Source organism: Semicossyphus pulcher, unplaced genomic scaffold, assembly GCF_022749685.1.
Source record: "Semicossyphus pulcher isolate SPU_LCO1_2020_fin unplaced genomic scaffold, fSemPul1.0.p SCAF_4, whole genome shotgun sequence".
Taxonomy (NCBI): domain Eukaryota; kingdom Metazoa; phylum Chordata; class Actinopteri; order Labriformes; family Labridae; genus Semicossyphus; species Semicossyphus pulcher.
This window is the reverse complement of record NW_027211715.1, coordinates 747,895-762,500: the sequence shown is the minus strand read 5'-3', so window position 1 is coordinate 762,500 and position 14,606 is coordinate 747,895. Positions and strand designations below refer to the sequence as shown.

Here is a 14,606-nt window from a genome sequence, read left to right as displayed (position 1 = left end):
ACTACACAGGATTGTGCACTGGAGAGAGTTTTACTTATTGATGAAGGCGTTTTATAAGCCTCATACTTAAAACATGAGCATTAAAGTCTGTTTCAGATGTTATGAAGGAAGAAAAATACACTCGAATTTAATAACAAGGGACCTCAAGTATGAATGATATGAACATGATTATTATTTTAACCATGGTTGGTTCTGTATATGATAACAATAGGGTTTCATTTCCTGATGGTATGATATCTGGAGGGGCTCAGTTATTGGAGGTTTTAACTGTAACTTCCTTTGAGTAATAATCCTCCAAAAGAAATCTTCTTTTCTTCATTCATTCAACCAGTTAACAGGAGTAACTGTTTTCACTCTCCTAAAGAATAAAACCCTCAAACACAGTCTAGAAAAGTGAAGAAAATACTCATCACAGTGAAAGCGGAGAAAGAAACAGCGACCTGAGCGTTTAGCTGCTCCTGGGTCACCACGGGAAAACGGTGGCATGTTAGCTGCCCAGTTAATCCCATTTCACAAACCCTGCGTTTTGTTACCTGCTCCGTGCCACCCAGATTAAACAAACTCATTGGACTTGTGTTAATCTAACGGATGTCACCTCTGAGTTTGTGTGTGTGTGCGTGTGTGTGCGAGCACTGTGGAGAGGAACTGTCCATGCTGTGCCTGCAAAATCCACCACCTCATTTTTTGCAGTTGATCTTATATACTTAGATTTTCTCTTTCAACCGAACACCTTCCAGTATGTGGTTCTAAAGGCTGACATCGAGACTGCAAACTGACAACATGTCGTGTTCCTCTGAAACTGTTAAAAAAACATCCACACCTGCAACAACATGTCACATTATTGTTGACAAAGCCAGAGCTTCTCTTCAGGACGTGTTTTCATATTGCTCAGTGGGTATCTGATGTATTCTAGTACATGCGCAACATGTACACTGATAATAATTATTTGCCATTTATTTATAAGGCAATCAATGTCAGCATGTTTTCAGCAGAGATGTGGTTGCTTCTCTTGCTTCTCTATTATTATTATTATTATTATTATTATTATTATGTTATTCTAGGTTCAAATATGCCCAGGCTAACTAATCGATTTTAAGACATTAAATAAAAAGGAACTAATGGTGAAATAACGGGTATTTGCAGTCCAGCGTTAGAGGGAGGAAACTGAAATTGTATCATCAAAACTGTTGAAGATAAGGGACACGCAGCTCGTCCAGGATATCTTGGTCAACACCAGCGTTAGCATCCCACCGAACAATAACGTTTTGTGTCAACTTCAATGGTTTAGGTTAGCTAGCTATGCTGCTAATCAACAGCTGGCTAGCCAACCTACTAACCCACAAAAAACAGCTAAGCAACCAGTTGTGCCAAGAACAGATTAAAACGTGCCAATGCTCTTCCTTAACAGTAATAGGTCAACTGAATATCACAGCTCGCAGTGTAGTTAACTAGCTGATAATGTGTTAACTAGTTGGTAATGTTAGCAGTGTAGCAGGGAGGATTCACGTCCCTTCACACTGATGAATGACGGGTATTATGCGGCAAAAGACACCAAGAAAAGCGACGTGACGACCAGAACAGTTATCATTAGACATGTTGCAGTTGTTGTTACGGCTGTCATTGTCTGACACGTTATTAATCATGTGAATTGGGGTGTGGGGCTAAGCTTACCAGCACAGGAGAGCTGCGATGAGGCACACCAACAAAACGCGCAGCCTCTTCATTATCTTCCCGCGGGGACCAACATCCTCGCTCTTTGGGGTTTTTTCTAACCTCTGACGGTTGCACTTAACACCGAAAACAGGCTTTCTAACGGCTGAGGGCCTGTCGTGATTACAAATGAACACACGACTGTCTTCTGTGGATAAAACCTACACTTGAGGTGTGCTAATTTTCATTGTGCGGACCAGTTGTCCGCCTCTTTTTCAGCTTTCATATCCACTGCTGTTGAAGGGTAGCTGCCTCTCGGTATGTTCAACCCCTGCTTCACGTCCGACCAATCAAAATCGACCTGTGGTTTATTCGACCAATCACAGGCTACGTAGTAACAGCGTATGAAACAAACTCTCCGCCCTCTCTGACTGAGGATGAGCTGGTGGCTGAGGAGCAGGACGCGTCACCTTTTTCTTGATATACAAATCATTAAAACACGCAATATTTTTAATAATTGCACAATCATCTGTAACGTTTCATTTTAGGGCACTACCTATGAAACCTTTGTGGCTATGAAAGCAATTATGTCGAAATCACTGAATGAGATGTGTGGTGACTGAAGGAACATCGTGTACTTTTTTTCTTCATCGAAAGCACCTTCATACAGTCTAAAAACGTGAATTCAAGAAAATTCTGAAGTTACCTACTAATAAAAACATACATTTTGTAAATTAGAGGATCGATATATAGACATTTTAATACCCCACGTTTCATAAATGACTTTATTGACGCTGGGTTATTTAATGAGGCTGACAATATTAAAAGGAATTCCAACTGTCACTAAAGTTAAATGACCTTGAAAAAACACCACATTTTTGAGATTTGTAGACATTTGTAGACACTAGCAAAGACGAATCTTGTCCCTCCTCCAACAACAACCAACTGTTCAAGTGTATATAGCATTGATCATGCTTTCCTTCTTTGAAATGTTGGCTCATATTGCCCAATTACACCAACATTTTATTTTAAAAAAGGAATACTTCTTTTTGATTTCCCTCTATGGTTCTTTATGTTTACGCACGCGGCACAACAGAACTACATGTCCCAGAGTGCATTTCGAGACAGGCCCCAAAAGTTCGCCTGTTTTTTTATTCTTTATAATGAATATTAACTGAATGCGATAAAAAAATACCTTAATTAGATCAACTTGAAATAGTATAGTGGATTTATAACGCATTGTTGGAGTAATTATTGTCATAATTTTATACAGGCGGGGTCCTGAACCTTTGACAGTCCTGAGAATATTTGTACAGAAGTGAAGTTTGGGCGAACACAGCTAGCTGTTCCGCCGCTCACTCACCGATACAGCGGCTAGCTGCTGTAGTATCGCTTCGGCTCTTTTGGACTTTTAGACACTATGGAGGTGTCCCGGGTGATTCTATGTGTCCTGTCCGTGTTTGTCGCTCTGCTCTCGGACAGGTTCGTGGTGCTGGCTGCCTTCTCTCAGTCGTTGGACAGCGACTTCACGTTCACTCTCCCCCCGGGTCGCAAAGAGTGTTTTTACCAGACCATGAAGAAAGATGCCTCTCTGGAGATTGAATATCAGGTCAGATATAAATGGGATTATCTGTTGTGAAATTATAACTTTAGATAAACACATTTGGACTAGCTGTCTGTTTGTCAAGTCAATGATAACCCCCATTTGGCAGAGTCAACCCTGACATACATGACACTTGGCGAACCCGTTATTTATCCCTTTAATCATAGTTAATGTGCACATTGTGTTTGTCATGTACTGCTAATATTCATGCAAACCACTCTGGTACACTGCCACGTTATAACAAGTGTGTGTGTTGTATGAGAGCCAGCTGGTTTGGTGGCTTACACCTCATTTTCATATTGCTGGGAACCTGTTATACAGGAAATTATGCAGATCTCCGCAATGAATGAACCTCTGGAATGGACTTTCTGGTGTGTCTGGTGTTAGGGAGGAGGCGGTGCTTTGTTGGAGACATTACAGGCATGTTATACATCTGTTGTAGTGTCTATCATGGAGGACAGCCCAGACTTATCACTCCCAGTGGAGACCTTGAAGGGAAAAACTAGCATTCCTCACATTCAATGTGCAAAAATAACTCGAGAAAATATAAACCTACACAAACCTGCAGAAATGTTTTAATGTCTCATTTTCCTTTCTGTGTTGTTCTCACCTGTCCACAGGTATTAGATGGAGCAGGTCTCGACGTAGACTTCTTAATCTCCTCTCCTTCTGGCCAAGTGCTGTTCAGTGACTACCGCAAGTCAGATGGAGTGCACACGTAAGTTACAAACGGGATCTGGCAAACATTAGTGACACAGATACCTGTGCCGGCTCTCACCGTCTCTTCTTCCCTCAGTGTGGAAACAGAGGATGGAGACTACATGTTCTGCTTTGACAACTCGTTCAGCTCTGTCTCCCAGAAGCTCATCTTCTTCGAGCTGATCCTGGACAACATGGACACGGACGAAGACCCCGACGACTGGAAGGAGTACGTCCACGGAACAGACATGCTAGACATGAAGCTGGAGGACATCATGGTGAGGGTACAGACTACATGTTTGTTATTCTGACAGATTAAACTGAAATGCAGCAGCGTCACAGTTGTTTTACACTCGACCATAATGACACGTTGAACTGATTCAAAGTGTGTTTGTTTGATCCTCATTGGTAGTTTCAGACTTTGGCCCTCTCTTGTCTGCCCCTGAGATTATTGCCACTGTGCCACCTACCCTCACACCGTGACACAGGGGGCAGAGTGACCCAACAGGCTGCCAACAGAATAGCATGCTATCCACTGCATAAAACATTATTCCATAGTGGGGGAGGTTGTGGAGCTGTTCTGGCATGGTGTGAGTGTATTTTCCTGCAGAGCACAGCAAGGTGTAGATGTGTTGGAGGTGTCAGATCACAGTCAGAGACATCACCTGCAGCTCTCATCACCTCACTGTGAATGTTTCTGTTTTTATTGTTCCCCCTGATATTCTAAAACTGATGTAACGCAGCACAGCCGTCCGTATTTGGTTGATTAGACTTGCTTTAGTTTAAGAATAATAAAACTTTATTTTATAAAGTTCCATTCATTTGGTGACAAACACACCTCATTGCATCCCACAGGTCAGCCAGAGGAAATTCTTTCTGTGTAGCAGCAACAGCAGGAGATGTTCTGACTATAACATGTGGAACACAGCAGCTTAGCTCCAACACTTTTATACGATAGAAGATTCACAGCACACAAACAAAACTCAGCGCTCACAGATAAAGACGTCATCCAATTTATCGTGGGCACAATAAATAAGTGGACTTTTTGTCTGAGCGTGGGTGTTTTGTTTGTTAGCAAATGTCTATTTTGCTCAGCAGTATCTTGTATGTATGAAAGTCCAAACAGGAAGACAGCTGTGAAACTGAACTCTGAACAGATTCATGTAGAAGCTCCAAAAGCACAGACACAAGAGGCTGGACAGTTTTCAGGGGTTGGCGTTACTATCCAGGAGGACCAGGCTGCCTCCTGCTGTGATGCTGAAACTGAGACAGTGTCACCACTGCAGCACGTGCACATGGAAAAACCCTGAGGTAGTCACAAGGAGAGTGTCACAAGAATAGACCAAGGCATGAACTGTCACCTATTGGCCGAGGGCAGCCAATTGTTTCAGCCTGCAGTACAGCAGCCTGCACCACCCCTCACCAGAAACGGACTTCATCTGTGTCATAGGTCACTCAGGCATCATTTCAAAGACAGGAAATGAATGTTCCAGCTGTGCAGGAAGAAGTTTTCTCTTAGAGGAAGAAACATGATGGAGCTGCTTTGTTTACAAAATCAAACCCGCCCAAAGAGATCTCAGCTGATTTGTCTCCGACATCAGATCTTTCTGATCGCTCTGTATTTGCAACTAATCAGATTGGATTTCCTCGTCCAGACATCACCAACCTGTCTGCACGGGTTGCTGTGGTAAGACGCAGGCGTAGACCTGGTATAATGTTGTTTGACTGTGTCGAGCTTGTCGTCGTATTTCCAAGCATACGTCTTTGTGTGTCTGAACACTGAGAGCAATATAAACCGGAGGCCATCACCTCCTATGTGTTCGCCCAGTCTGATTCTGACACTAAGTATGTACGCTGGAACATGGAAGCAAAATCATTTCACACTCCAGAGAGTCAAACCAGTGAGTCAAACCACAGAGCAAACCCCTCCATCATCATCAGTACAAGCACGGAGAAGGCTGAGAAGGCTTTTTACACCGTGAATCAGTCACAATTCAAACCACCTCCACATGTGTCTTGTATCTAATCAGCATCATTCCCAGCTCAGACTTTCTACAATCAGTCCGGTTTGTGCTGGCAGTCTGAACAGTGTGTCTAACAGGAACCGTGTAGTCGTGAATTCTTCTAACCGCTGTCTCGTCTCCCTCAGGACGCCATCAACAACGTGAAGGCTCGTCTGGGGAAGAGCGTGCAGATCCAGACGGTGCTGCGGGCGTTCGAGGCTCGCGACAGAAACCTCCAGGAGAGTAACTTCGACCGTGTGAACTTCTGGTCGGTGATAAATATGATTGCTATGATGTTGGTATCAGCGGTTCAGGTCTACCTGGTGCGCTCGCTGTTTGAAGATAAGAGGAAAATCCGTACATAACCCCGCCCGACATGGAGGGACAGAGAGAGAGAGAGAGAGAGAGAGAGAGAGAGAGAGACTAACGCACCTGCCGACAGACACACCTGGGATTGTTTCTCAGCAGATCTCCTGACTTTAAGACAAGATGTAATTCTCAGATACGCACGCACACATACACAAACTGACATTTGGACGTTCTTAATAATAAAGTCACCACTATTGTTGCTCTCCTCAGTCCTGTGGAGTCAAAGGGACGGCCCGAGTCCCTGGTTCACTCTGCAAACTCAGTCTCTTTGTCTCTCTTGTACATGTTTTCTAGTCCTCCCTAGCTGCTGTAATTCCTCCCACAAAGTGACAAAACAAGCATGTTTATGATGTGACTATTTTTCTAACAGAGCCTAAAGTTACAAGCCAGCTGCCAAAATGTCCTTTTTTCTTTGGACATGTTTTTATTTGAGCTAAACTCGATGAAGAAATGAAAAACTGTGTGAAGAATTTATTTCTGCCAAACAGGCGTGGGACAGTCTGTCAGTGTCTTCCTCTCAAGTGTTCCTTTGTGTGTTACTGAGACGCCTTCGTGGGTTTTTTCAGTCTGTGAGGCCTTTGAATATTTCTTCCTTTGCTGTCGTTGTTGTTCCTGGAGAGAAGAGTTGTTCTGATACCGAAACCAGCCTTAGAAACGCCTCGGTGCAGCCCGTCAGGTGTAGATGAGTACGCCAGTTAATGCACAGATGTGATACAGTATTTTATTAGCCTCACAAAAATACAACTCGTTTCTCACACAGCAATAATATATATTATGGCTGCCACGAAAAACTAATCAGCATTAACACACGGCTCTACTTTACATCTACTTTAGCAGCTGCAACGTTTTAAAGCCGTTAAGTGAAACAGTGACTGCTAACGGAGAGTAAAGTGTTAGTCAAAGCTAGCAAAATGTGTTCCCATCACACATTCGAGGCTTAGTTTAAAAAAAATAAAGTTAGGATCATTATAACAAGTGAAAACAAAATAAAGAAGCTTCGTACTAAAAATCCCGCTTCTTGACTCTGGCGGACGCAGGACGTCAGGAGGGGCCGCGCGCCGAGCTGATGCTAACGTTCACCTAGCTTGTTTTAGGTGCTTAGCTTGACTCAGGGTTAGGATCCCTTCAGTGTTCTGAGCCAGGCCTGAAGCAGTGATGCATATATATATATATACATACAGGAAGCCTACAGTAATGCAGCCTACAGCTGAAGAACAGTATTAACAACATCTCTGTTTTTATCATGTTAGTATCACAGGGCGCTCTGTATCAGCCAAAGCTAAAGCCTAGGTTTCACAATCGGTATCAGAACATCTCTAACAGAGAGTCCGATTTCACTGATGCCACACCAAAGAGTCAGGTGTTCAGGTGGGGCTAACGATGCTAATGCTGCTAACGCTGCTGACGCTGTTCTAAAGGCACCTGAAGTAGTAGAAGAGTAAACTTGTGCCCCGCTCTCCTCAGCCATGACTGGTGGTGTCGTACCCTGAATGGCCGGCAGCCCCGCCTCACGCCTGCTGGGTTGGGTGGCGGAGGGGCAGAGGAGGTGTGTGGGGGGTGTCTGCTTACAGCCACCTTCTGTGTGAAGATGTTGAGCTGCCCGTCTCTCTGGTGACGCGAGTCTATTTCTATCCTCCTGACACCTGGAAGGTCATTACCACTTCTGCACGGGTGCACTGATCTGCTCAGTGTGCACGAGCCGCTCACTAACGTTCTGTCAGTGTCTTTTTAATGTTTCTGTGTATTATGTTTGATATTCATGTTACTGGCCATCATTACAAACTGACATGTGATCATTGCACTGCCTCTGACGCCGCAGAACAACATCTGTTTTTATTATTCTTGGAGCATAATTTAAAGTATGTTTTTGTGGGATTATCTGCAAAGTGTCCTGATCTGTGAGTGAAGCTTTTCTCTCATTGGATGCTTGTAAGCTATTCACTACTACTATTCAACTACTCAGCTGGAGGCTCCATGCTGCCATGTTCTGAGTCTGCCCTGTACTGTAAGACAAAGTTACAGGGAGCACATGAATTCATGATTTACCAGCTTCATGTTGGACGGGCTGTGAAACCGACCTTTGAGCAGTCTGATTTTTATTATGAGACGTTTGTGCCACAATATTTAAAGTATTTGGGTTCCTAGTAGAAATGCCTCATCGTCTGCCTCAGTTTAAGAGCCACCTGCCACCCTGTGTCCCTCCTGATCTCACTGTGTATCCAGAATATAATTTAAGTGCTGTATGATGAAAGTCTGGAAGTAAGTGATGAACTACAAATCCCATGCCTTAAATAATTATTCATCCCCTTTTTTCCATGTTTTGTCGCGTGACATCTGCAAATTAAAATAGACTTCACCGGGTTTAGTGAAGTGATTATGACCAGCACAGAAAAGTACAAAATCATGAACAAATGAAAGTTTAACAGGCGCTGCTGCCCTGCTGTCCCTGACTAACGGACTGTTTAAAATGTGCCAGGTTCATACAGACGTCTGCTCTTTGGACTGCTCGTTTGTGAAACGGTAAGAAAGCTTTAAGGGGGGGTGAATTCTGCCGGCCCTGTATTTTAAACATATTTTTGAGTTACTGATGTTTAAGTAGTTTCTGATTGAACAGCCACACTGTGTTGGATGAATAACCTCTCAGCCCTGATGCAGCAGACGGTCAGAGAGAACATTATAAGATATTTATTCTACTAATGTCCTGTAGTTGTAAATGTGTACAAATAAAACAACACATTTTCTGACCTTAGTGTTCTGTTGTTTTACTGTTTGTGGAGACGTTGAGCTGCATGAGAGCGAGGACTCCCTCACGCATGCAGCTGCTCAGGTGAATCAGGTGAGACCAAAACACTGACTCTCTGCTGCTTTGTTCTGGCGCTGCAGCGACCTGATGGTGAGACACTCCTTCAGTGCAGAAGCTGAGATGCCTGCTAAACAACGCGGCCGCAGCCAAGGAGGACTGAAAGGACAGGAAGAGGTTTTGTTCATCATTTCTCTTTCACAGTGTTACAGTTTGATTCATGACACTTACGGGCCAATCAGACGCTGTGTGGAGGATCCATTAGATCTGGAAACACTCTCTTTGTTCAAACAGGATCCTGTCTGCAGCTTGAGGCAGAGATATAAGAGACATGTAAGCATGACTACATGTGGATGTGGAACAAGGCAAACCAACGAAAACAGGAAATACCAAGATTTACTCAATAAAAATCCTCCAATCAAGGGAGATCATTTGATGGATAAATTAAGAAGATTAAGGTGTAATAGATAACAGTTGTGTGAAAAGCCCTACATTAATTTAAATAGATTCAATAAAACAGTTGAATATTAAACAAAATACACTCAAACAATCACAAATAGAGTTTTAAAATCACATTTCTGAGTGTGATTATTTAAGGAGGTGTGAGGTGTTTTATTTGTGCTGCAGAGTTTACCATGCTGCTCTGTGTTTTTGGTCCGTTTGGCCCTGAGCTTGAGCTGACAGGTTGTCCAGCTGCCTGAGTCTTCACAAAGCTCACCGTGTACTGTCGTCTCTGCATTGGGATGCTGCTTATTCACAGACAATTGATCATTTTATTGAAAGTGACACAAACCTTCAACGTCATGAGAATAGTTATATTTTGGAAGGTTCTACCACCTGTTAGCAGACATGTAAGGCTGCGAGTTGGCTGGTGTTAAGAAGGGGCCACAGATGTTCAACACAGACACCTGTCAGAGAAACAGGAAAAGACATTTAAAAGTTCAACCAAATGTCAACGGATAATTGCAAAATCTCTCCGATGCATGATGGACAGAAAGGCCCAGAAGCACTTTCCTTTATTAGACTTGTTCATTATACTTGAGTCGGACTTCCACTCTGTTAAAGGAGTTTAATTTCTTGTGTGATTGATGGTTTTTAATTCTTATTTTTTATTATTTTATCGATTTATTTTTATGGTTCTGTCTTCAGTATATTTTTACATCCAATTAACGATTTTGATTATTGAGAAATGCATCAATGTTTGAACTTTAATCTTGTTTAATAATAATAATAAAGAAAAGTTATCATCAGTACGAATTTGACAAACAGTTGTTGACGTCCACCAGCCGGGGGCGCTGTGAGCGCTGACGCAGTTATTCACTTCCGGGTGAATGACATGTTGAGGTTGTAGCATCGGAGCTGAACACAATCGACCTCCAGGTAGGTGGAATAACTAGTTTTTAAAGACTGTTAACATTTCGTCAACATATTAAGGTTTATTGACACACGTTTAAATCACAAATGTATGTTTTATTGTTGAGTCAAAGCCGGAAGTAGCCGTAGTTTCATGTTAGCAGCGCCGGCCAAGTGTCAAACCAGTCCACAGATTAGACCCGATCAGCTGACAGCAAACCAGCACTAACAGTATGATGAAGTCTGTTAATACACTGTTAGAACAGTTAATGAACTTCAATACAAGCAAAAAACATCACGGGACAGACAGCGTTAGCTCATTAGCTTCAATGCTAGAGATAGTGATGAGATAATTCAAGCTCCCTGTGTTCAGGTGAATGACGTCTGACAGGTGTATAAAATAAACTATTGACTGTGTGCAGTTCTTTACACCAGAAAACAATTGCAATAGATTTGATTTGTGGTAATTTAGTTACACACAGCTTTACTTTATACACTCACCAATACACGTAAAGATGCCGCTGCCTATTTTTTTATTTTCAAGATACTCGTTTTACAATAAATGTGCAATAAATGTATGTGTGTGTGTGTGTGTGTGTGTGTGTGTGTGTGTGTGTGTGTGTATGTGTATGTATGTTCAGGGTGATGGGGCCAGATGGGGCTCCGGGTCCAGCTGTGCCCTGGCGGAAGGTTCTGTGGGAGCACCAGCCGTTCCCAGATAACTACGTGGACCAGAGGTTCCTGGAGGAGTTACGGAGGAACGAGGGAATCAGACAGTACCGGTACTGGGCCGTGGTGAAGGAGGCCGGCTTTGTGGGACAGCAGCTGTCCTGTGTGGCCATTTTTATCTCCCTGTGGCTCTACATGGAGCAGGTAGAGCTTCAGAGCATCTCCATGACTTTATTTGATGTGATCTAGAAACTGCAGCTCTCTTTGCACAGGCAGAGGTCATACATTAAAGACCGAAATGCTGCAGCAGGAATATTACCATATTACACCTTTCTAAGCACACCTGCACTGGATACCTGTACGATTTAGAAATGATTTTATTCAGCACTTTGAATGGCACAGAAAGGTCTCACTCTTAGCTACAATTCTGACATTTGAACTGTTTAAGCCAAGTCACAACCTGAGATCCTCCAGCATGGACCTTCATTTTGGTTCCACAGTCCAGACTCCAGAAAGTTGGCTGTACCTTCTTTGTCAGGTCACCTGTGCCTGCAAATCACTTTCATCTTCAGCAGCTTCTAAAAACACACTTTTACACTGTGTTTTGTGTGAATCTTTCTTATCATCCAATTTTTTATATTTTATCCAACATTTGTATCTCTGTTCATGTGTTTTTAGTTGTACCTGCCTGCCTCATATATATACACCATCATTTTTGTAGTTTTATATTATATAAATATATTATTATTTTAGTTAATTTTATTGTTGTTTTATGGAAAGCAAGCACATTGTTTGTTTGTTTTTAAGTGCTATATAAATAGTCATTATTATTATCATCTGCGGTTCTCATGGAGCACACCTCGGTCGTATCTGATCCTCCTCTCTGCTCCCTCTCAGGGTCTGCTGTCCCCTGAGACTCTCCTGTGGAGCAGCCTGGTCTGCGCCCTGCTGGGTTACGGACTGTACCAAGCGCTGACGTCTCCGGTCGAGTCCGGCTGTGAGCCTCGGACTCGCCTGGCTGACCTGCAGAGCGCTGCTATCTTTCTCTCCTTCACCTTTGGCTTCTCTCCTGTTCTAAAGACGCTCACAGAGTCGGTCAGCACCGACACCGTGTACGCCATGTCTGCTGTGATGCTGCTCGCCCACCTGGTGTCCTTCCCCTACGCCCACCCCTCCCCCCCGGGCAGCCTGTCGCTGAATGCAGCCCTGTTCGCCTCGGTGTGTTTGGCCTCCAGGTTACCTGGAGCTCTGCACACCTTCGCCATGCTCAGCTGTGCCCTCGAGGTGTTCGCGCTGTGGCCCTGCTTGCTGCAGAGGCTGAGGGAGAACGCCCCCAGACACTTCACAGGCGTGTGTGTGGGGGTGTGTGTCGGAGGGGTGGGGGGTCTTGGGTCTCAGTCACCAGGGGGCGCTGTACTCTTGGCCCTGGCCTTAGGGAGTGTGACACTGCTGTGCCCCCTGCTGTTAGTGCGTCTGCAGAGGCACAAAGACAACATCCAAGGACCCTGGGACGAGGCCGAGATCCACGAGGACCTCAGCCACCTGCAGCACTGACAGAGCGAGTTCACACTGAAGGTGTGAGCCGACAGAGTTTTATGAGTGACTTTCTGCAGTGTTATGTTGGTGCTGTATGACCAAACTGACACTGACTGAAACTGACACACCTGCCTGGACGGCCATGACACCTTGTTTTTCTCCACAGAGAAGATGAGCGTAACGCTGACTTTAAAACCTGCACACAGTCTGATCATAATCGTGATATCAGTGATGTTTTAATGATCTCTTGTCGTGTGTGTGTGTGTGTGTGTGTGTGTGTGTGTGTGTGTGTGTGTGTGTGTGTGTGTGTGTCTATGGAAGTACAAATGAATGTTTTTGAGGGTTTTTAAGAACTGGATGTTATTTGATAAAATAAATAAAGGATAACCAGAAGGTGGTTTTAACCTGGATCACAGTTTGATACACTAATAAAGATGTTGAAGCCTCAGATGTATTGATAGTGATGACTCTTATTTCATTATAGCCAACAGACTGAGAAACTGAAGGTCCCTCAGCTGTGGTTTGTAGAGTCAGATCATCAGCCAGGACACAGGCACACCTGTACAGTTTTTAATCACACCTGTTGTACATATTTTATACTATTTGTATTATGTGTATTGCTTTTTATATTTTTATTCTATTTAAGTCTTTTACTTAATTTTATTCTAGCTCTGTGTTAATTGTTCTGCACCAAAATCACCAAAACAACTTCCTTGTGTGTGTGAACCTACATAAACACTGATTCTGATTCATGTGTTCACACATGAATGTGTTAGGGCTGTCCGTGTCTTTATTTGGGCTTTCACAGCCGGGCCCCAAAAACTGAAATCCAGTTTGTTAAATATAAATCTCTGTGTGAATCTTTTTTCATTTTTATTGTTTTAATTCATGAGAAATTTGTTGAAGCACTTTGTTAACTTAAGAAGTGCTGTAAGATAAGACAACTTAGCAATATCATGAGAGGGCCTGATGTTCCTGCAGGCACGGGGCTGATGAATCACAACCTCCAGTGTGATAAAGCTTTAACTGTTGTAACAATCAACAGATTTTAGTTGTTGCTCCACCAACTCAACTAGTTCCACAACTGAACTGTAACTGGGCTCTTGTTGCCGAGCAACCCAAACATCCTCCTGCACTCTGTGTTGACGGATCAGCTGTTTTTTATCATGAACATTTACACCAGATCAAACAGACCTGTTTGTTTTCATTGATCATCCACCAGTGAAATAAGAGCCTGCTGTGTGATTCAGAGGTACCAGCCTGATTAATGTAGACAGACTGTCTGCTGGAAAGTTAACAGTGTTCAGGACACGGGGCCGAGGCGGAGTGATACACAGCGTGAAAAGTCACGCAGATTGGTACAGATTACCTGATTAGATAAGAAAGAGAAAAAATAACGGTTCATTACAATAATGAACATGTGTTCTGTGTTCAGGTGCTGGAAGTGTTGGAGCTTCTGTTTATGTTCATAATGAAGTTTTTGTATAATAACGGTAACATCGGCTGACGGCTCATGTGTTCACATCCGCTTTTCTTCTCTCATGTAAACAGAAAACATGGGTTCCTTCAGCAGACCCGCCCTGTGACCGCGTTAAGCCGTGAATAAGGAATCAAATATGCGATGATTCAGGACCAGAGCGCGCCTCCAGCTGCCTGCCAGTGTGTGTGTCGGCCGCTAGGTGTCGTACCTTCACCTCTCCTTCTCCCGGCTTCTTGCTTCCGAGTCTCTCCGTTGGTTTTCTCTTCAGCTCGCTCTGTTGATGAGGCGCCATTTAGCAGCAGAGAGGTCCGAGTCTAACTCAGTTCAGTCGGGCTGAAGGTGTGCGGCACCCCGCTGCTCAGAGAACCGCGCGTCAAGAGACACGGAGCTGCGTCATAGTTACGTGACGTCACAGTGTACGGCAGCAGAGGGGCCGTAAATAGT

At 43.6% G+C, this 14,606-nt stretch overlaps 3 protein-coding genes across 3 annotated transcripts in view; 2 read left to right on the top strand and 1 right to left on the bottom strand.

Annotated features, from left to right (window-relative positions):
- suco (SUN domain containing ossification factor) overlaps positions 1-1,930 on the bottom strand; it is a 47,998-nt gene extending 46,068 nt beyond the window's left edge. The window contains 1 exon segment of the mRNA XM_069679519.1: positions 1,672-1,930. Coding sequence (XP_069535620.1) covers positions 1,672-1,724 — 53 coding nt within the window. The 5' untranslated portion in view covers positions 1,725-1,930.
- A 1,096-nt stretch (positions 1,931-3,026) lies between these two features.
- On the top strand, positions 3,027-9,068 carry tmed5 (transmembrane p24 trafficking protein 5). The gene is made up of 4 exons (XM_069679795.1): positions 3,027-3,259; positions 3,874-3,971; positions 4,050-4,230; positions 6,102-9,068. Exons 1-4 carry the CDS (start codon positions 3,071-3,073, stop codon positions 6,318-6,320), a joined length of 687 nt encoding a protein of 228 aa, XP_069535896.1. The 5' UTR covers positions 3,027-3,070; the 3' UTR covers positions 6,321-9,068.
- A 1,387-nt stretch (positions 9,069-10,455) lies between these two features.
- pigc (phosphatidylinositol glycan anchor biosynthesis, class C) lies at positions 10,456-13,119 on the top strand. Its single transcript, XM_069680390.1, has 3 exons — positions 10,456-10,504; positions 11,119-11,350; positions 12,044-13,119. The coding sequence occupies exons 2-3, from the start codon at positions 11,123-11,125 to the stop codon at positions 12,698-12,700; spliced, it is 885 nt and encodes a 294-aa protein (XP_069536491.1). The 5' UTR covers positions 10,456-10,504; positions 11,119-11,122; the 3' UTR covers positions 12,701-13,119.
- Positions 13,120-14,606: the final 1,487 nt, after the last annotated feature.